Raw genomic sequence first — 24802 nt, 5'->3', positions numbered from 1 at the left:
CAGCAGCTGCAGTTAGTTCTGTGGCAACCCACTGCAGATAGGCATATAAGAGTGCATTGTTACATAAAGGGAATCTGTCCATTTTCTTTAAAAGACCACTATGAACAAAAGCCCATAATGCTGAAACCCACCAGTATGTGTCTATTAATATGGTGATGAACACCAATATAAGAAAGGAGAAGATTCTATCAAGGAAATGGTTTCACTGGCCACATTCCACTAGCTTGTTGTATTAAAAATTAACTAGCTAGCTAGCCAAGGTTTCAAACAGAGGTAAGTTTTTTCAGCTGGTAAAGATCACATCTTCTCTTGTTTGAACTGGTGCAACTACACTTCTTGCTGGCCCCACCAAAGGTTGAAATCAGGGTTTAGTCTCAAAATATTAAAGCCTCTCTCTAGACTGCACTACAATAGTAAGCAACACACATCATCATATACTCCTACTTCAAGCATTACACTTCACTTTTTAAGAGTATATTCAATACAGGAGAAAAGGAGTGAAGGGTGGGGGAGGAAGCCACTGATAAACAGATACAGCCTCATGTTTTTGAAGTGTAATCCTAAAACAACACACAAAGCAAAAGCAGACAGGTGTAGAATCATATTGAGTTAGCACCTTTGTTGTTTGCATCTGATCTTGATAAGACAATGGTCTCCATTTTAAAATTCCCTTCTCATCCTCGAAGACAGAAAGTGATACAGCCACATGAAACACAGCTGTTCAAATTCAAATAGAGAAAGAACTTAAAAACCCCAACAAACACGAAGAGGCAGATACAAGCCTGTTTGGCAGATTTTTTTTTTTGGATAAATCTTAGAGATAAAAAAATACCCAAAACCAAACTGCACTGTAAATCAAAAAAATAATCAAGCTCAAAGGCAGTCACAAAAAATAAAGACTGTATTTTTCCTCCAAAGATCAAAATTATAACTAGCCTAAAGACATTCATGTCGGACAGAAGTTCAGTGTCCAGAATGATTTTTTTGTAATACAAAAATCAGATACTGCAATGTTTTTTCTGCCCAAGAATCCCCTTTGCTCAAACTGCAGAATTGTTCCCTCAACAAATTTTGTGAGTAACTTGCTTTACCTATAAAGTACAAACAATTCTTTCTCCACCCTCATCTCATCTAAAGCTCTTCTTTTGTCCTGGTTAGTTTGGTTGCATGTTCCTCTACAAATTTACTCAAATGCTCTAAGTCTCTATTCCCGCCTTCAAATTTAATAGGGTTCTTTTTGTTGTTGCTGGGAGCAAAATAGATGGTGGGGAATCCTTCCACTTTGTAGTGATCATCTGTCATATCATTGGCAGTAGCATCCATCTTGGCAATGACTAGGTTTTTCTGGTTCTTGTATTTTTTACCCAGCTCAGTGTACACAGGTTCCAGCTGCTTGCAGTGTCCACACCAGGGAGCATAGAACTCTATTAGGACATCAGTCTTTGGATCCATTACTATGGTGTCGAATGTTTTACCCACCACAATCTTCACAGGCCCTTTGTTATTTTTTGGTACTGGCTGGGATTTCACAATAGGTTTCAGTTTTCCTAGAAAAGAAACAAAAAGCGAAGTCAACAAAAGAGGCCACCATTAGACTGAATTAAATCTCCTCCAGAGAGAGGCTTTAATATTCTGAGGATAAATCCTGATTTCAACCATTGGTGGCCAGCAAGGAGTGTAGTTGCACCATTCAAACAAGGGAAGATGTGATTTTCACCATCTGAATAAAATTTATTCTCTGTTTGAAACCTGGGTTAGCTAGTTAATTTTTAATATAAGAAGCTGGTGGAATATGGACAGTGAAATCCATTTCCTTGATAAAATCTTCTCCTTTCTTATATTGGTGTTCATCACCATATTAATAGACACATACTGGTTCATTATACTAGCAATGAATATGAATAAAGGACTGCTGTCATTTGAACATACATATTTCATGAGCAAATATAAGAAAATTTGGGGCTTACCAACCCTTTCAAGTGACTGACCGTGTGTTAGTACATAGCTAGAATTGTCTAGATGCCATTGTGTCGTCTGAGCAACACAAAGTTAACCAAAAAAAGAAAAGGAATACTTGTGGCACCTTTTCTTTTTTTGCGGATACAGACTAACGCGGCTGCTACTCTGAAACCTGAAAGTTAACCAAGATACAAATGCAAGAAGGGGGCAAGAGACAGCTATCACCTGTCTAACACAGAGTTTTGTTTTGAGGCTGTGTATAACTTTATATTGTGGCCACAATCTCAGAAACAGATCCAGGAGGAGGGTTGTGGTGGGGAAGAACAGGACAAAAAAATACCCAAACACCACCAAAACAAAAACACAACCTGCCCCCATGTGTGCAGTCCCTTCACCATCCCCAGAGACCACCAAACCTGTGTTTTGAGGGTTTTACCTTTTTTGAATGCCAAAATGAATTCCTTGAGCACATCAGAGTCAAACTCCTCTGGTTCCATGGCATATTTCTTGCCACCCTCATCCAGGATTGCAGCGTTAATATCTTCCCCACTGTCAATCAGCCCCAGATCCTTTATTTCAGAAGAATAATCCTCCTCATCAGAAATGGCAAAAGTATATTCAGGGAAGTCTTTGGCCACCTCTAAGACTTTGCTTCTCCAGTACTGGGTAGCTGAAATCATCAGAACACAAAAGGATTAGCAATTTCTCTCTTCCCCAAAGGCAATTATTTTGGGGGACGCTCACAAGAGTTAAACTCACCAACACGATAATCAAAACTAAAGTCTACAGTATAGTAGATAACCACTAGAGGACGCTTAGCATATCTCTTAGCATCATTGGAGGTCTTGCGATGACCAACGAGTGGCAAAGCATGTTTTGCCACGTGATCCTTTATTTCAGACCCATCAGTAGAATCCTGTTTAAAATAAAAGAGTGCTGCACTTAGAAATGTAAAACGAACTTGTTTTTTGGGGTTTTTTTTTAACTATTATCATACAGATGTATTTTGTATATAAAACATGCACAATAAATCTCTGAGGTCCTTGAACAGGAGAAGTAGCTTATGCCTTTGGTGTGGCCTCATGAAGCCTTTGGAGGTGGAAAAGGCACAATTAGAGTGATTTCATGCCATTTTAGGAGGCAATAAAAGCTGGTTCCATTCTCACTCGCTTAAGTGAGAGAAGGAGTAACTCCACTGAACTCAGTGGAGTCACACCAGCATAAAACCAGAGCAAGGACAAATCAGGCCCACTGTAACTAAAATCAAAACCAAACCAAACAGTTAGGGTCTGATCCAAAGCCCACTTAAGTCCGTGGAAAGATTTCCATTGGCTTCAGTGGGGCTTGGATCAGGCCCTTATAATCTTAAGGAAATATCTACATTTACTGGACTATTAAACTCCAATTTGAGGATATGAACTGCTCATGTATATGAATGAGCAGAGTCTTCATACATACTTGTAATCAAGCAAGCAGACTTCATTTTTCCTAATAGCCTGGAAAACTACTCACTTTAAGATCCAAAATATTCATTTTGGGTTCGTGTTTTGACTGAAATTTTTCAGGTTGCATGACCACCAGTTTTCCAGGAGTCACTTTCAAGAATTTTGCGATCTCACTGCTGAAGGTGTGGTGAAACTTGTAATCTTCTCTTAAACCATTAGCTGAGAAATTAAAGGGGGGGGGGGAAGGGGAAGAGAAATAATTAGCAACTAAAAGACACTGCACCCAAGGGCTGGTTGACACAGCCTTTCAGTTTGGACTACGATGTGTACCAAAGTGCTGCACTGTAACTCCCTCGTGTGGATGCTACAGGCACTAATTTAGAGGTTCCTAGTTTGCATTCACTTAATCCTCTTCAAACAGGATTACATTAATGCAGACTAGGAATCTTTTATTTCATGCCCACAGCAGGTTTAAACTAAACTAGTGTTGTCAGGGTTCCTTCCCCACTCTGAACTCTAGGGTACAGATGTGGGGACCCGCATGAAAGACCCCCCTAAGCTTATTCTTACCAGCTTAGGTTAAAACTTCCCCAAGGTACAAACTTTGCCTTGTCCTTGAACAGTACGCTGCCACCACCAAGAGTTTTAAACAAAGAACAGGGAAAGAGACCACTTGGAGACGTCTTCCCCCAAAATATCCCCCCAAACCCTACACACCCCCTTTCCTGGGGAGGCTTGAGCATAATATCCTAACCAATTGGTTACAAAATCATCAAAGACCCAAACCCCTGGATCTTGGAACAATGGAAAAATCAGCCAGATTCTTAAAAGAAGGATTTTAATTAAAGAAAAGGTAAAAGAATCACCTCTGTAAAATCAGGATGGAAAATACTTTACAGGGTAATCAGATTCAAAACAGGATCCCGCTTTGGGCAAAACCTTAAAGTTACAGAGAACAGGAATAAACCTCCCTCTTAACACAGGGAAAATTCACATAAAACAAAAGAAACTAATCCGCCTTGCCTGGCTTACCTATACTGGTTGCAATATTGGAGACTTGGATTAGGATGGGTTGAAGAAGATGGATTTCTGTCTGTCTCTCTCAATCCCAAGAGAGAACAAACACGCAAACGAAGAGCACAAACAAAAGCCTTCCCCCCACAAGATTTGAAAGTATCTTGTCCCCTTATTGGTCCTTTGGGTCAGGTGCCAGCCAGGTTAGCTGAGCTTCTTAACCCTTTACAGGTAACAGGATGTTGCCTCTGGCCAGGAGGGATTTTATAGCACTGTATACAGAAAGGTGGTTACCCTTCCCTTTATATTTATGATACTTTTACTTCATGCCCAGAGCAGGTTTAAACTAAACTAGTGTAAATGGTGAATTCTCTGTAACTTGAAGTCTTTAAACCATGACAGGAGGACTTCAGTAGCTCAACCAGAGATTAGGGACCTATTACAGGAGTGGGTGGCCTGCAATGTGCCAGAGGTCAGACTAGATGATCATGATGGTCCCTTCTGACCTCAGAGTCTATGAGCATCCACACAGGAGTTACAACACAGCATTTTGGTACCCCGCCCTCCACCGCCCTCGGTAATCCAAGCTTCAGGGCAGTGTAGACATAGCCAAAGATTAAAATCCTTTAACTTTAGTTTAAAGAAATTCTTCCCTTACCCCATGATTTGGAAAGTAGTGGCACCTTAGAGACTAAACTTTTAGAATTTTATACCGCTTCAGGTATTACTGTATTTCCACCGACAGGTGAGAATCTGGAGACAAATTTAGCATGCACCTTGGACTGCGCCTCACTTGAACTCTGCCCGCCAATCTATCTCCCCTGAAATTTATTCTAGTATTCCAAAACCCTGAGCAACTTCAAATAGCTGCTTTACAATATTTATTTTAATATATTTTGGAATATGCACCTTTCAAAGTAATGTTTCTGGCTCTCTCCTAAATGTGGGACTGTGCAACAGTTTGCTGTGTTGGAATGGCCAGATTAATTGTGAAACTGTACTGCCATGCAGGTGATCAGAGCAGTAAGAGCTAACAAGTATGCTTTGCCATTGGGAAAGGAAAGAGGGAATATCTTGCTGCTCTCTATTCCCCTTTGGTGGATGCCAAGAGGGGCACTGACTGGTTCAAATGATCTGTGTCCAGCCTTCCTCCCCCAAAGGGAGGGAGGCAGTAATGTTTGGCCTCTTGTATATTTAAACACTGCACTCTTCCCAGAGCAATGGGCAGGAGTAACTGGATTGTCAATGATCTGCACTGAGGGACTGGAAAGAGGCACACCCATCCTCAATACTTCCCCATTCCCAGACAACAAGATAGAGCCCCCTCTTCTCCAAGCTTATTTTCCTCAGTGGACGGAAAAGAAGATCCTTCCCACCACTCTGGCTTTGAGCTTCCTCTGCGCCCCACTGCCCCCACCCGGTGTTCATACACCCCAATTCATTAACTGCCTCTCAGCTACCAGCCTTGCCTCTCCACACACTTGTACTGCTGGTTCTGCGTCAGTTCTTCTCCCACACCTGGCCTGACCTCCTTTTGCAGCCATACAGCCGGCTTCTTCCTGTTGACTTCCTACTCAAGGAAGTGTGAGGCAAATGTCATCTGGAACAGTCAGGAGGGAGGCAGCAGATGTCAGGAGGGCAGGCAGGGGAGCAGAGAGGTCAGGATTGGTCTCTCTCAAGAGTCTTAGAGTACATCAGCTACCAGCAGACAGAAATCCTCCCTCCTTCCCAGCACAACACACGCCAGAGTTGTCCCAAAGTATTATGAAATAGCTAGTCCTCAGAAGACCTCTACCTGAGATGTTAGCTAGTTTCCTAAGGATTAAAGGTAAACTGAAAAGCTAAAATAAAAATTAAACTCAGCAGAAATAGGTGAACACTCCTGGCTAGGCAGTCCATGGGAGAACACAGAAATGCTTTTAGCTTAGTATTTGAAAAATATAGTTTACCAGCATCTTGATACAGCTGGTAGGCTTTGTCCATCTCTCCATTAAAGATGCCAATGATTATGACATCATCACCATCCTTCAGAAATTCTTGTACCTGTTTGGTAGCCTGAATCTGTTTGGATGGAGGACCAGCCTGATCAATCATGTAATCAACAATACCTGGGACAAAAACAAAAAAAAGTTATTCAGAAGATTTACTTGAAAGCAAGATTCAGGTATTGTGCGTCTGTGGCAATTTCAATCTTGTAAAAACCGCATTTCAGTTGGAGATCAAGCTTTCTGAACAGATGCACTACAGCAACAAAAACGCTAATTGATCAAGATTTAGGCCCTCTCGTTTCAGGTGTTCAATTTAGGACTGCTTCTCAGAAGAGCTGAGCAACTGCTACTTCCACCAAATTCAATTGGTGTTGCCATTATTTGGCTCTTCTGAAAATCCAAGCCCCGTTTATTTGAAACGGAGCATCCAAAACACAATGCTGAAAATGCTGACTTGAATTCCTCCTGGGTTTTAATCTGGTTAAGAACAGCACTTAACCCTGTCAGCACTTAAGTGACACACATATCAGTGCAGTGGAATGGTTGCCCGTACTGGCACTGCTGTGTCACCTATATATAACTTCTTGTTTTTGTAAACTGGTTTGACTGGTCTCCCACGTGAAAAGGGGCTATAAGCAGGGCCCTACCAAATTCATGCTCCATTTTGGTCAATTTCATAGTCAGAGGATTTAAAAAAAATCGTAAATTTCATGATTTCAGCTATTTCAATCTGAAATTTCAGGGTGTTGTAATTGGAGGGGTCCTGACCCAAAAAAGAGTTGTGGTGGGGAGGTCGCAAAGTTATCGTAGGTGTGTGTGTGTGTGTGTGTGTGTGGTACTGCTACTTTTACTTCTGCGCTGCTGGTGGTGGGGTGCTGCCTTCAGAGCTAGGTGCCCGGCCAACAGCCGCCGCTCTCAGGCCGCCCAGAAGCCAGGGTGGCAATACTGCGACCCTCTTAAAATAACCTTGAGACACCCACCCCCGCAACTCCCTTTTGGGTCAGGACTCCCCAATTTGAGAAACGCTGGTCTCCACCATGACATCTGTACAGCATGGGGTAAAAGCACAGAAAAGAACAGATGTCATGGGGGGAGACCAGATTTCATGGTCCGTGACGCGTTCTTCATGGCCGTGAATTTGGTAGGGCCCTAGAGAGAAGACCTAGGGCTCTAAGAGATTCAGTCAATCCTGTTAGCCTAGGCAAAGGAGAGAATGCAGTTTTCCATGCCTCTCTCTCTCCAGCTACGCCAACAGCTGAATGTACACAAGACTTTTTCGAAGTGTTTGTGGTTCATCCTTCCGCCCCACCCCCCCAATTCTAACTCAAAATAGTAAGACCTGTTACCATATTTTTCTCGTGGGCCATTGTAGTCAAAAGGCTTGCCCTTGCGGAAGATTTTCAGAGTTGGATAGCCAGAGACGTCAAACTTCTTTGCGAGATCTGTTTCAGCAATGGCATCCACTTTAGCTAGAGGAATTGGGGGTGTGCGTTTGCTGAGCTCCTGGGCAGCTCTCTCATACTCTGGAGCGAGCCTTTTGCAATGTCCACACCTAAAGAAAAAACAAGCGGGGGGTGTGTGTGTGTATTTTATAGGTAACAATATCTAGTATGTGGCTTCTTACTTTCCAAGCATATGAAGTGGGTAAATTCACATTTCCAGAATGGAAAATAAGTAGGGATGTAGACATTCTTAATTTTTTCCCCTGGTGAAAAAATTCTCCTTCAGAGAGGTGCTTTCTTAATTAAGGCTGTAACTGACCTGGCTTTAACCATATCACAACATGCCCTCAGCCTATTAAACATGGTATATCTCAGGGAGGATAAGTTGCACAGAGAGTTACTCCTCTAGCTTTTCACCTGCTGAGAACTAAATCTCAGCAATGGACTAAGTTTTGAGTTTAAAGTGACCGATGATTTTGTCAGAGCTTGTGGGGAGGGAAAAAAAAACCCCAAAACAAGCCACAAACCCCAACAAATAGCAGCTAACTTTATCCTCAACAGAAGCTCAGGACTGGAATAACGGGGTGATAAAGGTCAGAAATGAATCATGCTATAGTGGAGTCAAACACTATGCAATATACCCAGGTCTATGTGACTATCTCCAATGCTCCCCCCAACTTTCATGAGGAAGAGCTCTTTAAAATATCGAGTTCAGTATAAGGTTTTAACCATCAGAGGAGTGAAGTTTTGGAATAGCCTTCCAAGGGAAGCAGTGGGGGCAAAAGACCTATCTGGCTTTAAGATTAAATTTGATAAGTTTATGGAGGAGATGGTATGATGGGATAACATGATTTTGGTAATTAATTGATCTTTAAATATTCATAGTAAATAGGCCCAATGGCCTGTGATGGGATGCTAGATAGGGTGAGATCTGAGTTACTACAGAAAATTCTTTCCTGGGTATCTGGCTGGTGAATCTTGCCCATATGCTCAGGGTTTAGCCGATCGCCATATTTGGGGTGGGGAAGGAATTTTCCTCCAGGGCAGATTGGAAGAGGCCCTGGAGGTTTTTCGCCTTCCTCCGTAGCATGGGGCACAGGTCACTTGCTGGAGGATTCTCTGCTACTTGAAGTCTTTAAACCACGATTTGAGGACTTCAATAGCTCAGACATAGGTGAGAGGTTTTTCGCAGGAGTGGGTGGGTGAGATTCTGTGGCCTGCGTTGTGCAGGAGGTTGGACTAGATGATCATAATGGTCCCTTCTGACCTTAGTATCTATGAGTATTCCCATTTAAATACACAACTCATTCAAAACAGAATACCATTCTAAGAATGCAGTCAAGTAAGCAAGCAAGCCATTTTAAGAAGGGATAGGTTTATAGGAAAATGAAATTCGACAGGTGGGAGCCCCCAGCTGCCCCTCCCTTCCAGTTTTACAGCCATGCCACATCTGTGAAAGAAGAGAAATTCGCATTCTGTCTTACCATGGGGCATAGAACTCCACCAGCATTATGTCAGCATCATTCACTTCTTCATCAAAGTTATCTTTGGTCAACACCAGTGTAGCTTCTGGTGGAGGGGTCCAATTTGGATCTGAAACCTCTCTAACTTTAGTCACAATTGCTGAAAGACAATTGAATACAAAAGTTTGTAATTTTGCATATCCATGCCATCCGTATCTTTCCTAGTGCTATAGCGTCAGTCTAAGAGGAAGATTTGAGATCACCAAGAATTTGAGACATTAGTGACCGAGTATTATCTTGGATTGAGCAGATGGCTAGGACCAAGGAACTCCTGAATTCTAATCCTAGGTATACCCTTACTTGTTTGAGCTCCTTTTGTCCCCTACTTCTTTGTTAATGGACCCCACAGAAATTCAAACAATAAACAAAATGTCAGTATTTTAATCATGCTCCTCCAGGTTTACAGAGCGCAAATACAGTACATTGTAACAAGTTATTTCAGTGTCTCCTTTTCTTACTGAACATTTTGGAACGGCAGCTCTGGAAGAGCCAGCTTTTATCTCAGCCTGGAGAGAAGTACAGTATAATCTCCTTAAGCGTCAAATAAGTAGTGGCTTCACAGCCATTGCCAATATATCAATACTGATACTACTGTTAGCTGGCCTCTCTCAGAGCATGAAAGAGTATCACTTTAACAGCCAAACTGCTGTACATTAGTAAAGCGGGGGGAGGGGAGGAGAGGGGAGAGAGAATCCTTTGGGTATCAGTGACACCCAATACCTGGTGAAGTCATACTGTAACATGAAGCTGTTCAAAATACCCTTAAAAAAAAAACAAACACCACACACACACACCCCCACCCCCCTATCTTGGCCTTAACATTCCTCCATTTAAAATTCAGCTGAAAGGAAGGTTCTGTGCACTCAGGAACAGATCGTACAAATGGATCAGCGTGTTTAAAAAGCTCCACTTATAAGCAGTAAGGTGCTACTTCCCCCTTCCATTTGCTTCATTACACTGAACTCAGAGAGAACACGGCTTACCATCTTCTGTTCGGGATCCATCATAATCAACTGTCTGCCCCTTCTTCAGAATTTTGATGGTTGGATAGCCGCTAACTTCAAAACGACCTGCCACAGCAGTGGCTGCAGTAGCATCTATTTTGGCAACTGGAATGGGAGGGTCATTTTCCTTCAGCATTTTGGCTATCTTTTCATATTCTGGAGCAAACTGCTTGCAGTGCCCACACCTGTAAAATCAGAGACGTGAACTTGAAGGTATATTTTGCTACTCTGCATTTCCACAGAGCGTTCCACAAGAGGACCTCAGAATTAGTGTGTTATTTTTCCTGCTATGATTTCAAATCTAGGATAGGAGTGTCCAACTGTATTGTTTTAGGAATGTTTGCCCCTTCTATACATAATCTCTCCAGTTCTTACAGTCACAATGGTTACCATAAGATAGTTAAACTTAGAACACTGCCCCTCCTCACTATGGAAAAAGGAAAGCTCTACATATATATTTATAATAGTGCACAGTATAGAGGCAGGATTTCCATTAATACCAGCCAGAGGACTAAACCCCTAAAATTTCCCATCAGCATTTTACTCATGTCAAGTTCTTTATCCTGGTCACAATCTAGGAATCTTGAGCAGGCTTATCCTTATGATCTGCAAGGTCACTTATGAATGGGTTGAGATGAGGTAAGGAAGAGAAGTGAGAATTGCCTCTTGATAAGATGGGAAGGGATCAGGCCACTCCATGAGTTGCTAATCCAAGCCGTTGCTTGTGCAGAAAAGGTGACATTTTTTCAGGTGAAGCAGGATAAGGAGACAAAAAATGAACTATATTGCACACAAAGTGGTTTTAGAATGTTGCAGCAAAGACAGGGAAAAAACCCACACAACACACAAACAAACAGAAAAACCACAGTCAAAACAGCAAATAGTTCTTAAACTGCTGTGCATGTGTGGGCCCACCAGTAGAGAGACTGCAACAGTCAAGTTCGGTGATCAGGTTGTCCGTGGATGGCTCTTGTATGAAGCAAGAGCACAAAGGGTGGTGAGCACTAGTTGAATCAATGGTCTGATCCAGTATGACAGGTCTCATACTCCTATCTTGGAGTCCAAAATTATTGCTGTACTTGCCCACCCAGTAACTACATTAATATTATTTAACTGATATTGTTAAGCACTTTTGAATGGTAAGATTATTAAGAAGTGCTGGCTACATGGAAGTTCTTGAGACTCTGACTTTCAGCCATAGTCTTCATTATGCCCTCTGTTTTTAATATCAAGAAACACTCATGCTTTGATTTGAAGTTGTCCATGCCTGAAGAGGAGTTTCAGAAAGTTTAAGCAAGATCCATTCAGCTATTTTTGAGTTAAAGGGCAACCAACTCCCCCTATCGACCTCCAAACCACTCCATTATAAAGACTGTAACCACTATTTGAATAAGGCTACAGCAGAAACAACAGAACTGTGAATCCTGGCATAGATGTAACCATCATTAAAGACTTTGGTTGAAATCCTGACCCCACTGAAGTCTTTTGCTAAAGTCATTGGTAATGATTGGGGGGGGGGGGGGGGAATAAACACAACTGTGTGAGCACGCGTGTGTGGGGGACCACTACGGAGCATGTTCAGTCAGCAGCTAAGAAGAAATAAAAGGTGCCTAACAGAGTGCCATCCACCTATGACAACATTGCACACCCTCTCTGTCTGGACATCCTAGAAATCCATATAGGGGCTGGGGCTGCTGGGACAGCCTGCATGACAGAGAGAGAGCTAGTCTTATTTCCATAGGAAAATCTTAAATCAGTTTTGTTTAGCATCAAGGCCAGGTGAAAAAAGTTAAAAGAAAAAAGCGTTTCCATCTTTGTCCATTACAAAGATATGGCCATCAAAACATACATAACTATGCCCTACCAAAAAAAAAAAAAAAAATGCAGGCAGATTCCAGCTACAAAGGTGGGAATTCATATCTTCCTGATTCTATTCAGATATTACATGATGGAAGCCAATATAAAAAGCTAGATAGGTTCATCTAAATGATAACTGGGACCAAATTTTCAACTTTAACCCTAAGAAGAGATCATCTTTCTCACTCAAAAAAAGTGTTTTGCATTTAATTTTCTTGGCTGCTTTTATGTTAATACATTGTTAAATTACAGTTTAAAAAATAAAAACAGTCAGGCAATGCAAAAGGTTCCTGCAGCAGTGCTAACTCAGCATCGAGCTAACAAACAGTTTCTGCTTCCATGTTTTCCTTTAGCCTATTTCTGTCTGTGGTGTAAAATGCACTAGATTAAATATACGGGCCTAAATTCTGTTTTCAGTTGTATCAATATAAATCCAAGGTAACTCAGAGGAGTTACACCAATGTAAATTGAGTATCTGCAGAATTAGACTACTGAGATGTACAGCAAAACACTGTTAAAAATGCCAACCTTAAGGGGGGCCAATTTTTAGTTATACCATATCCCTGTTACATTGTTCCACCAATGTCAAGTCGCCTTAAAGTGGGCAGAAATAGCCTCATGATAATACCCTTGAACAGGGAGCTCCCCAACCAGAGAATCACTAGTGTCTTAGCCCTGCTCCCAGTCCCCAATGGAGGGAGATGATTAAAGGCTGGCCAGAGTGCACTGTATTAAGGCTTCTTTCTGCTTCTCAGGGCCATGGAGTACCAAGGGAAGCAAAGCCAGGCTGCACCTACTCACCGTGGGGAACCCCTGCATGTCTTTGGAATATAGGCAACTATATACTAAGGTAATCTGAAGCGCCCTTTGCCTCCCAATTCAGTCCCAACTTCAGATGCATTAAGGGGGTAACTGAGAATTCCTATCTATTTTCTGACGCTGCGCTGAATTCTGCCCAGACCTTACCTGTGTGTGCAGTGGGGAGGATGCAAGGGGCCTTCTCCTTCCTTATTCTCCCACATGATGTGCATAAGAGGCAGGCACAATTGCAACGGCTGTGGTCAGAGCAGCTCTGTCTCTACTCCCCCAGGGCTACACAGTCCCCCAAGCGGCTAGAGCCATGACTACTTACAGTGTGACCAGCAGTCAGAAGAAACAGGCTGCAGTTCATACATAGGTGCAGTTGCAGGCATATTCCTAGAGTATGCTGGGGAAGAGTTCTACCTCCCAGGGGTAGAATGCCTCCCAGTGCTCCCCCTGCAATCATGCTGCTCTACGTCACACCTCATTCTAGGTTCTGCCTAACTGGCACAATCCAGACCACTGTGATTTTAGCTATGTAGATCTGCATGCTATTAAGCTGCAAGTGACAAATCTGTCCACTGAAAGCCATACGTGGATCACACAAACCCAGCTGAAATCTGTATACTAAAATAAATGTGACTGACTCCTGAAGAAAGTATTTAATGGAGGGTTTGAACCCCATGGACATATCCATTTGGGATATAAAAATGCTGCAAGTTTCGAACCTACCATGGTGCATAGAACTCCAACAGCACGGTGTCTTTGTCTGCAATAAAGGTATCGAAGTTTGCATCGTTCAGAACTAAAACACCATTTTCTTCTTTAACTTCAGAATCATCATCATCCTCATCGTCATCATCTTCATCCTCCTCTTTTGTAACAGATTCTAGAAAAGTGTGAGGGGGGGCAGTTAATGTTAGGTTGTTTCAAGTTTAGTGATAAAGCAACACTGTCAGTTTAAAAATTATATTTTTTTAAAAGTAAAAAACAAAATGAAACACTTTGCAGACTATGATCAGAATGTAACCGATGCAGCTATGACTGCCAGCGTTTGCAGAGAGCCTGAAAAATAGCTCTGAAGTGTGGTGTCCTAGGCATTTTAATAGATGCTAATTCAGATGCCAATGAAGATGACACTTTAAATATCAACACAACTGATCTTCTGTTCAAAGCATATAACATGAGAAAAGAAAGGACATTATGAATATTTACATCAGTATTTCCCAAACTGTGGGGTATGCCTCCTTGGGGAGGGGCAGGAGGGCGGAGAGGGAGAGGACACAAAGAACTAGCCAGGTAGGGCGAGGCATGGAAGATGTATAAATTAGGATCTAAGTCTTTAATACCACATGGCGAGGTTGTGGTGGGTGAGTATGCAATTGTTTTCATTTAATTTTTTTCCCAAAGTATGGGAAACTGATTTTATTCTTGCATTTGCTCACTGAAATTATACTAATCAGTTTCACTTTCTGGTTCTCAGTTCAGGAGATTGTTCAATCCACAACAAGATTTTCATTACATTAAAAAAAAAAAACCAAACCAACAACCCCAAACCCACCACCTTGCAAATTTTATCTAGATACAATGGTTTCAAAGACTTTCTATGTGTTGCACCCATTATGGCCTTGCACCTGCATTGAGATCCTCTAGCACAGGGGTAGGCAACCTATGGCATGTGTGCCAAAGGCGGCACATGAGCGGATTTTCAGTGGCCCTCACACTGCCTGGGTTCTGGCCACCGGTCGGGGGGGGAGGCGCTGCATTTTAATTTAATTTTAAATGAAGTTTCTTAAACATTTTAAAAACCTTATTTACTTTACATACAACAATAGTTGAGTTATCTATTATAGACTTATAGAAAGAGACCTTCTAAAAACGTTAAAATGTATTACTGGCACGTGAAACCCTTAAATTAGAGTGAATAAATGAAGACTCGGCACACCACTTCTGACAGGTTGCCGACCTCTGCTCTAGTGCAAACCCCTGCATCCATGTGGAATCCCCTTAGACGTCCTAGATGCAGTAAAATTCCGTGTGATAATGTAGACAAATCTGAACAAACAAAGAGCTTGAATTACCTGACAGCGTTTAATGATGGAAGACAGCAAGAGATTAACTCAGATCACCACTCTGGATATATATTGAAATTAAAGTGTTTGCTTGGATTTATACCGAGGTAGAATTTGACCCGCTGATTATGCTGTTGCCAGCTTTAGGATAAATGGGCAATATACCAGCTACAACATTATAGCTTTTATCATTTTACTACTCAGTGTTTATTCAGAGTGCTATTTTAAGAGTGAATGTATGTGAAGCATTTCCCCCTTGTTTAAATGTTTTGTTTTAGGAGGCAACCGTGAGGCAGTAGAACTTACTAAATAGTCCTCAAATCTACAGATATTGAGGAGAGGGAGAGAGAGAAGAAAGCAGCCAGTCAATCCTGGGTGAAGGTTGTCCTAGCTTTCGTTTGTGTATGTTATTTCCACTGCCATGTTCATTCTTGGTTTGGAATTAGGATGCTCCCTCTCTTGTTAAGAAGCCACTTGAGGGATCAAACCACACCAGCAACAGATAACACTGATATCATTCAAAAAAAAGTAAGCCTTATTAAAGAACTTTCGGTGAGTTCATTTAATAGAACAAGCACTAACAAAGCCAAAGCTCTTATTAGCTGCAGGAGAAAGTATTGCCACTGCAGAGCCCCACTATTAAAACGATTATTAATTTCCTGACCCATGTCGTGGTGAACGTCCAGTCATCTTGTGAACAAACAGATTGGCACGTAGTAAGACAAGAAACCATGTAAGTGCCTAGCCAAACTTATCTGTTCCGGGCAGGATTCCCAGCTGGGAAAATGTTCTGGCTGTATCTAGAGTTTGTGCATCCAGGATTAAAGGAACACATGAGGGCTAACGGGCAAGGGAGTGGGAATAATAATGGACAACATTCTTTTCTCAGTTATGCTGGTGTAAGTCCACTGATGTCCATTGAAGTACTCTGGAGTTACTTGGATTTTCAACAGTGTAACTGAAAGCATGACTGGACCAGAGAGCAGTAGCTTCTAGGGCCACAGGAGGTAAGTTTTACTGCAGGGAGAGTGGCATCGCTCAGTAAGTTTCTCCTGTTTTTAACTCCCCTTCAGCCCCAAAGCCATTTGTATTTCAGGTAGGTGTGTGTTACCCTTTAAAGCTGAATGTTAATTAAAAGTATCTGATACCACAGCTTCTGATGAAATGAGTGCTTGAAGGAGCCAGAAGGCTTGCTGAGGTTATCTATCATAGAGTAGCAGACATCTGGATGCAGATTAAGTTTCTTTAACCAACACTGCTCCTGTTTTACCTGCTCTCAAGCGGCAACTGCAAACACGGATTTAAAAATTAGTCAATGCACTTGAAAAATGTATGTTATTGCTTCGTATTTCCAAAGCATTTCCCCACACGGATCCCAAAGCACTTAAACATGAAAAAAATCTCAAAGCATTCCTGGGAGTTCGAAAGTATTACTATATCCATTTTATAGATAGGGAAACAGAGAGAGAGGCGCAAAGGACTGGATTTTTAGAACGGCTTAGCACCCAGAGTTTCCAGTAAACGTGTAAACAGAGCTGCAAGTGAGCAACAAGTTTATGAAATCAGGTCTCCACAGGTATTGAGGGTGCTCATCATTTCTGAAGCAAGTCACTCAAGACTTGATTTTCAGGTCACAATGAAATTCTGCGGCAGAAATGGGAAGTCAGTTCAGGACTCCTAGCCTTGTCACTAGTCACTGGACCCCGCTGTGTACCATTACTTACACCCACCCATCACCCTTTAGGTTGCAAAGTCAAGCATTCAGAGTTAAATGTCAGAATTAATATTGCCTCCACAAAATGAACTCACAAGACCATGGAAGTTTTGCATAAGTAAGCACATAAGGAGTCCAGGCTTAGTTCTACTCGTTTATTAAATGGAGGTCTAATTTTACTGCAGCTTCTGTAATTACCTCAGTATCCTTAAAACGCTTCATAGCTTTCTACAGAAGAACTCCTTGATAGGCCACATAGATCATTCTACACTGCTGACAGTAATATTACACTACTTCATTCCCTTGCCCCTTTTACTTCACCGTCAGAAACAAAAAAAGCATCATATCCAGGGTGGATAAAAAATGACCCTCCCCCCAACAGATTTTCTTTTGATTTTGCTATTTAAATTATAATAAGTTTCTTTTTGAAAACAAACCTGTTTAAAATGAAATCTGAATTTAATACAAAATATGTTAAGGTCTAAACTTATTATCTCTCTTAAAATATTTAAATAAAAATAAATATGCTGAACCCATGAGCTTCTATAAAAAACGTTGAGTTCAAGGCTGCTTTTCTATATAAAGAAAGACTAAAGGGACAAACATCTAACTTTTGAGGTCAGGCTTTATAAATATGGCACAATAGGCCAGCCTATGAAACTTACGAGACTCATTTTTAAGAGACTTAGGCAAGTAGGAACTTATATTCCAGTTACTTTCACTTAGGCAAGGGCATATTTGAAAATTTTCCCAGACTGACCTGAAATAGTCAGTTTAATTCACTGACTACAGTTAATTTCTCAGTTTAATAAATCATTTAGTTGTAAAAGTGAAACATGTTTTGATAAGAGAAGTTTATGTATTCAAAATGTTTAATTTTTTAATAAAAATAAATTGTATATGCTGTTTTTTGTGTTTAATTAAATTCTAGTTACCATCTTACTGCAGCTGGACATAAATCAAGATAAAGTTAATTATCCAGTAAATAAGCAATATATCATTCACCCTCTTCTAACATACTAAAATGTACAATTAAGAATCTGAAAATATTAAGCTATATAGTTGCTTAAGTCAGTGTACCCTCCTAGGTAGCAAAAAGATGTACTAAATCTAATGTAAAGGCTCTATTTAGTTGTAACCAACATTTTTAATGGTTATATCAACCAATAAGAATGCACCTTTCTTTATAAAATAACTGAAGTACAAAAGGAAAAGCTGATTAAAAAGAAGTCACTGATTTAAATTAATCCACCTCTTGCACTTTCAAGCGCAGACTTATAATTTGCTGGTGGTAGAGTTTATCCACTTTTGCCTCTAGTTTCACTAGTGTCATTGCTCCTTAGACTGTCCACCTTCAAGTCTGTTGTCAGTTTCAGAAGGATATGACCTGCTAAAGATGTGATGCAAAAACAACCCCTGCACACACAACCCAGCAAATGAAACTTTTAAGTTAGAGATTTAAATTTTTTAGAGTCAGGTGCCCTGACAGTCACAGAATGAGGCTAGCCTGTTGAGAGACTACAGCTCAAATTGCAGAAGTAGCAAATAAATATTTGCATATAAAGACAGAGGTCTGTGCGGAAGGAAAAAGAGATATAGCTATAATCAAATTTAAGTCTATGTTTGTCTTTAAGCTTCCTGAAAAAGAAATTGATGAGGCAGTTAAACAACAAATTTTGTTTCAAAATAAAACCTCACATAAACAGTCACACCAAGTGACCAGCAAATTCAACAAGTCATTACTGAGGATTAAACTCTCTCTACCTTCTGATAAATAGGAGTAACTTCTGATCACTTAAGTGGGAACCGAGCACACAGAGGACGGAATTTCAAGCAAATAAACTTGTTGCTTCAACCCTGCCACAGGTCTTAAGAAACATACCAGAACATTCATCCCAAGCTCTGGGTGCATCTTGGATGATCTTCATGCATATTTCTGGCTGGAAGTTTGCATAACTGTGGTGGATCACATAGATAATGTTTGCATATTTATCATTATTAAGCAGTTATCAGAAGAAGGGCCTATTTAGGATTTAGTGTTTTGTTTTTTTTAAAGTTACATATGGTCCCACAACAAAACCCTGGATCCAAATACTAAAGATTTTTGGATCTAGATGCAAATTTCACAGCTGGCTCCATCCCTAAGAGCCTGAATCTGAACCAGACTTCATTGAACTCTGAGGCAGTTCAGTCTTGGATTCAAATCTGAACTTTGGAGCTTGGGCCCAGCCCCAAAATAAATATGCATAGGAAATGAAGGAAGGACACTCAATGTTAGATCAAAGACAAAATATCTCTCACAAACTTATTCACCTGTGCAGGATTCTTAGTTTTAATTAAGGCTGTGATTATGTCACAAAGATCTCGGAAGCTGACCTCTGTGACATTTTCTGCCACTGCAGCAGGCGGACCCTGTGCAGCTGCCCAGCCGCGGCGTGAGGCCAGCAGACCCCCATCTCTGCCCAGCCACTGGGGGGACTCTGCAGCTACCAGCTGCCTGGGGCGAGGGGACCCCGCAGCAGCCCAGCCCCAGGGGCAGTGCAACCCCGGAGCTCCTATGCACCACATCGGTGGGGGACCCAGAAGCCCCAGCAGCACTGTGTACTGAGCCCACCAACCGTTTTGTCAGGGATATTTTTAGTGAAAGTCAGGGACAGGTCACAGGCTGTTGTGATTTTTTTTGTTTATTTCCTGTGACCTGTCCCTGACTTTTACTAAAAATATCCGTGATAAAAATTTAGCCTTAGTTATAATGTAGTATGTTCTAGTTCTTCCAGTTTAGATGCTCATGCTAGAACAGGGGTGAGCAAACTCTTTGGCATGAGGGCCACATCTGGGTGGGGAAATTGCATGCAGGGCCATGACTGTAGGGCTGGGGCAGGGGTTGGTGTGTGGAGGGGGGGGCGGGGGAGTGCAGGGTGTGGGAGGGGTTGCGGTGTGCAGGAAGGAGCTTGGAGTTGGGGCGGAGGAGGAGTGCGGGGCGCACGACGGGGCTCAGGGCAGGGGGCTGGGGCGCAGCGGGCAGGAGGGTGCTCAGGGCAGGGGTGCAGGGTGCAGCAGGGGGCTCAGGGCGGGGGGGGGGTTCAGGGTGTGGGCTCTGGCCTGGTGCCGCTTACCTGGAGCGGCTCTGGGATGGCAGTGGCGCCATGCCAAAGGCAGGCTCCCTGCCTGCCCTGGCCCCGCACCACTCCCAGAAGCGGCCGGTACCAGGTGGCTGCAGCCCCTGGGGGAAGGGGCAGAGGGCTTCGCGCACTACCCTTGCCTGTGGGTTCCACACCCGAAACGCCCATTGGCCAGGAATGGGGATCTGCGACCAATGGGAGCTTCTGGTGTGGAACCCACAGGCGAGGGCAGTGCACAGAGCTCTCTGCCCCCCCACCCCTCCAGGGGCTGCAGGGACATGGTGCCGGGTGCTTCCAGGAGCGGTGCGGGGCCCGCAGCACCATGGGGGTGGCAATCCCGCAAGCCAGATGCAAAGCCCTGAGGGACCGGATCTGGCCCATAGTTTGCCTACCCCTGTGCTAGATGTTCTTCTAATGTGATGCAAAAATCAAGGACCTGCTAACTTATAATCATTACAGAGCCTATGGCACTTTTAATAAAACCAGTAAGTCATTCACAACCTTTTCTGTACCTGTGCTCCCTCTTCCATACTGGGATCCACCTGCTACCACCCTCCCATTTAACAGCTTAGGAAGGATAGGGTGGTTATGACTCCCAGATACTTGGTCACAACACCGAGCTTGATAAATCCACCTGTAAGAATATTAACCCATGTGTCCAAGCAGAAGCTCACGTCAGGAAAGGTCATAGCCAAACCACCCCTCTGGTCCCTTGCAACTTAAACTATATTTAGTATTCTTCTTCTTCACTGCCTATACAAACTTAGTTAATACAGAGTAACATTACTTAACTGCTGTATCCCTAGACAGATGTCTGCATTTCAGTGGTGAAAGTAGGGTTTGAAAATATATCCCTTACTTATCTCACAGGGGTTTTGAGAGAATTAAGAACTGTAAAATACTTTGTGGTCCACAGATGAAGGGTATTATGGGTGTGCAATGGATTACTATTAAACTAATGCATATCAGAGGAAAATAAACCTCCAGTTTACATATAAAAGTCTTTGATATTGGCAGTGTGGTACTGTACTCTGTGCACCAGTCATCTGCGAATGGAGGGCAAAATTCTGGCCCCATTGAAGATAATGGCAAAGCTCCCACTAACTTCAGTGGGACCAGGATATCATCCTGAGATGTTTGTGAGCAAATCCTCTGCAGGTAACAGGGAAATAAACTCTAAGACAGCTGTATTCTGAAAGCTGACCAAAGCAAGTGTTCAGGTGAGCAGCCAAGCAGCATGGACAATGTCATACTAAAGAAGCTTCCTAAGGAAGAGTAAAGGTATCTCCTGATTGCTGATTCAAAAGTAGTAGTAAAACAGAGAGAGTAGAATATACCCTCCCACATTAAAGTTCTCCTGATCCTCATATAGCAAAGCTTGAGAACCTTAATAATTGTGTTGCCCCCAAGGCCCTGATCCTGTAGATGTTTTTGCAGGTGAGTAATTTTTCACACAAGTACTTTCATTAAGTTCAATGGGACTATTCACCTGAGCAAGTATTTGCAAGATTGGGATCCAAGTGATTACCTCAGAATCTCTGCTCCAACAAAACTACATACAGTGCCTAGCATTTTGGAAGACAATCAAGAAGATTATTGTTTTAATTTGTGTCTGAATAAGGTTTCTAAAAAACAGAACCCCCACCATTTTATATCATGTCCTCAGTCCAATCTAGACTATAAATTATTTCTAATGCAAAGCAGCTTTGTCTCATCTAATTTTGGAAGTGAGGAAACATGCATGGATGATAGAGACACTTAAGATTCAGCAAAACAAAAATGCAACAGACTATTTTTTGAAATAAGAGCCACCTCAGAATATAGAGCTTGTAAATATCCTCAGTATTCCGTGTTCCTTTTAATTCTGAAAGGAGTGCTATGTTTAATGTGAAAGGAGACAGTGAATACTAAAGGATGCTAGCTCTTCATTTTATACGTTGCAGGAGGAGACAGGAAGAATGAGCTGCAAGTCAAAGTAATAATTTTCATAGCCTAGGACAAGTAGAAGTCCCATACGAATAGTAAAACACTGAAGAAAGCAACCACCAGAGTTAGCAAATTGTGATGGATTTTTATTAAATCAAACTAGGCTTTGAGGTCTGTCATTATATAGCCCAAGAGAAGGTTTAGGGAGAAAAAGACCCCTAGAGATTGTTCCACACAACTTCATGAAGTTAATTCTTTTCTACCTCCTATAAAAGCTCTCTCTTTTTAAGATGGTAGTTCCTTAACTTGGAAGGTAATAATTTTTAGATAAGTTGCATTAGGCTAATCACCATCACTACTTATTGATTAGAGGTTTAGATTCATTTCAAGTTCACCAGTGGAAAATAAATGTGTGTGTTTAGGAGAGTACAATTTAATCACCACCAACAGTAATTTAAGTAGTGGTTACGTATTAAGAAGCAAGAAATTCTTCACATTTAAAAACAGTTATTTCGCGGCATTATCCAGTTAATGTTAGGTTAACGTTTCAATTTGGAGCTGTTTTCCAGGCCATTTATTTGCTTCATAAGGTCAAGTGCAATAGTTAGTTCTAGTTACAGCAACATAAAAAGACTAAAAAATATATTTTTTCCTCTGGCAAAATAAGACTAAAGAAATAGAAGTTATTTTATAACTTCAGGCTTATTTTAAAACCATGTTTACTTTGCATCGCTCCCTCAAAAGGGCCCAATCCTGCAAACAGGTTTTACTCACAAACATGTTTGCTGGAACACGTCTTAGAAATGAAATTCACCCTGTCACAGAGTATTCACCTAAGGTGTTATCCCTCAAAGCTCTCAGGCCCTGAGCCTACAACTGACTGTGCACAGACACACCCCTTGTACTGCTATTAAAATCAATGTGCAGTGCATTCAATTGTGGGATTGGCTCTTTAGTAAATGCATAGGCCTCATGCTGACCCTCTGCATTGAGATTAATTTCTCCCTTGGAATTTCTAACCTTATAATAGAATTTTCACTGTCAATGTGAGACCCAAGGCAATGAGTTCCAGAATACCTATCTATAAAGAAAGCAAAACAAAGCATAAAATATTTGCACAAAAAGAGAACAGTCAGTCTTTGGGTTTCTACAATGCAAATAAGAACAGGACACAAGCTAGTCTGTCAAAAGCAATCAATGAGTTTCATAAATATTGTAAGGGATGTGGCAATTTTATCTAATTAGCAAATCAATAGTCTTTAGATACTCTAGCAAGCATTTTCCTTATTTAACTTCAGGGCTTTAGGATTACAACTTCCAGAGATTTTGGCTTTTTTACACTTTAACCCCTGTGATCCACTAACTGCCCTTATTTTCTCATATCTTTTCCTGCATTTTCAATCATTATTTAACATTTTACTTTTCACACATCCTCAAATTCTTTTAATTGCTTACCAACCAGCCCTTGCTTCCCTCCCCCTCCCCGAGTTTTAATCTATTCCTCCTAATTCAACAAGAGACCTCAAGCATCTGTGGAACAGTACCCTCCCAGGGTACAGCAGATTTAGTAGTTATCCCTTTACAAATCCCTCCTCCCTCAAATTTTACAGTCCACAACCTTCTAGCACAAGCCCATTTCAGTTTCAGACCGGAGTCAAACTCATCGACTACAGCAGAACTAATCACACACTCACCTCCACCTTCTTCTTCTTCGTCTTGGCATCTTGCTAATATAGCAAGCTGAGCCAGCCCCAGGAGAAGCACTAACAGGCAGACTTTACTGACATTCATCCTTGCATGTACTTGCAATACCCTAAAAATTACACCTTCCCCACCTGACTTGCTTTGCACCTCTCCTTTTCCTTTCCTCCCCTTCTTTCTCTTCCTCTTAGGGGGCTGGGCTCAGCCTCCACGCCTGGCCTGAGGTGCCTCTCTCCGATTGGCTGCCTCGGGGATCACCAATCACCAGCTGCCACTAGTTTCAGCTGCAACAGTCCTGGGGTGGGCCTGGCGAGGGGTGAGGACAAAGGAGAGGTGGGGGGGAGGAGGAAAGGGGCGTGGCCTGTCTGCGCAGAGCGGCCACGTCTCGCGTTGGGATTGGCGGGTAGGTCAGAGCGGGAGGCGATAAAGGGGGCAGGGCGAGGCGAGGCGAGGGCGGGCGCTAGCTGGGGGCGAGCGGCCCGTGCGGGCGCGCCACGTGGGGCTTGCGGGAGCGGGCGGGACGTTGCGGGCGAGCGCGTGGCTGCTGCGTCCTCAGGCTCGAGCCGCTGGGGGCAGGCCCAGGCTTGCAGGGAGCTGGGCTACTATACATGTGACTCTGAAACGCACCCAACACGCTCTTTGCTCCTCACGCGTAGGGGAGGGAGGAACCACAAGCCGCTGGAAAAACCAGGGCGCTTCCCTGGTGCCTGAAGCTAAAGCCGGGGGAGTGGGGCGGGGGGGGTCAGTCTGCACCGATTAGCTCTGATTTTCGGCTCTGGTCTGCAGCTTAATCTTGCTATTGTCAAGTGTCTGCTTTCAGTCTCTCCCCCTGCCCCAAAGGCTGTGGGGGAGGGAGTAAAGGTTAGAGCATTAAGATGGCAACCTTTTTCGTTGAGGGGATATCCTCTGTTATCTTTGCACTCATGCGGGCGCCAGTCTGAGCACACCTTTCTGTACAAAGTAAAATACGTAGCTGGTGTGACTTCATTTACTTCAGAAAATAAGTAGCTGAGAAGGGGGCATATGCTACAAAGGAGGGTTCTGGGTTTATGCTTCTCCACCTGCACATGACTCATCTGCGGCTGTTCAACCCAAACTTCAGTGTGACCTAAAACAGCTGTGGGAGCTTAGAGCTCTTAGGCCTCATCCTCTCTATCTGCAGATTGTTTTAACTTCCCCCTTACCAAACTTTTCAGAATTATGGAGCGCACCACATTCACGAGGTATTCTACAA

The 24802-nt window shown here is 42.4% G+C and overlaps 1 protein-coding gene across 1 annotated transcript; it reads right to left on the bottom strand.

Annotated features, from left to right (window-relative positions):
- Positions 1-594: 594 nt before the first annotated feature.
- Positions 595-23790, bottom strand: PDIA4 (protein disulfide isomerase family A member 4). Its single transcript, XM_084620445.1, has 10 exons — positions 23562-23790; positions 13766-13922; positions 10355-10560; positions 9333-9471; positions 7753-7958; positions 6368-6526; positions 3472-3623; positions 2719-2875; positions 2396-2629; positions 595-1547 (listed from the first exon to the last, which is right to left on the bottom strand). Exons 1-10 carry the CDS (start codon positions 23656-23658, stop codon positions 1132-1134), a joined length of 1923 nt encoding a protein of 640 aa, XP_084476571.1. The 5' UTR covers positions 23659-23790; the 3' UTR covers positions 595-1131.
- Between the last annotated feature and the right edge of the window lie 1012 nt (positions 23791-24802).

Source organism: Lepidochelys olivacea (assembly GCF_965140295.1).
Source record: "Lepidochelys olivacea isolate rLepOli2 genome assembly, chromosome: 2".
Classification (NCBI taxonomy): Eukaryota; Metazoa; Chordata; order Testudines; family Cheloniidae; genus Lepidochelys; species Lepidochelys olivacea.
This window is presented reverse-complemented; position numbering and strand designations above follow the sequence as displayed.

What these genes read in the sequence shown, in the direction of transcription:
- PDIA4 (XM_084620445.1), bottom strand. Translation starts at nt 23,658, where the DNA reads ATGAATGTCAGTAAAGTCTGCCTGTTAGTGCTTCTCCTGGGGCTGGCT. An exon ending in CCAGCTGTATCAAGATGCTG is followed by an intron (nt 3,624 to 6,367) that starts GTAAACTATATT and finishes TTAATTTCTCAG; the next exon opens with CTAATGGTTTAAGAGAAGAT. An exon ending in TAGTTTTGATTATCGTGTTG is followed by an intron (nt 2,630 to 2,718) that starts GTGAGTTTAACT and finishes TGATGATTTCAG; the next exon opens with CTACCCAGTACTGGAGAAGC.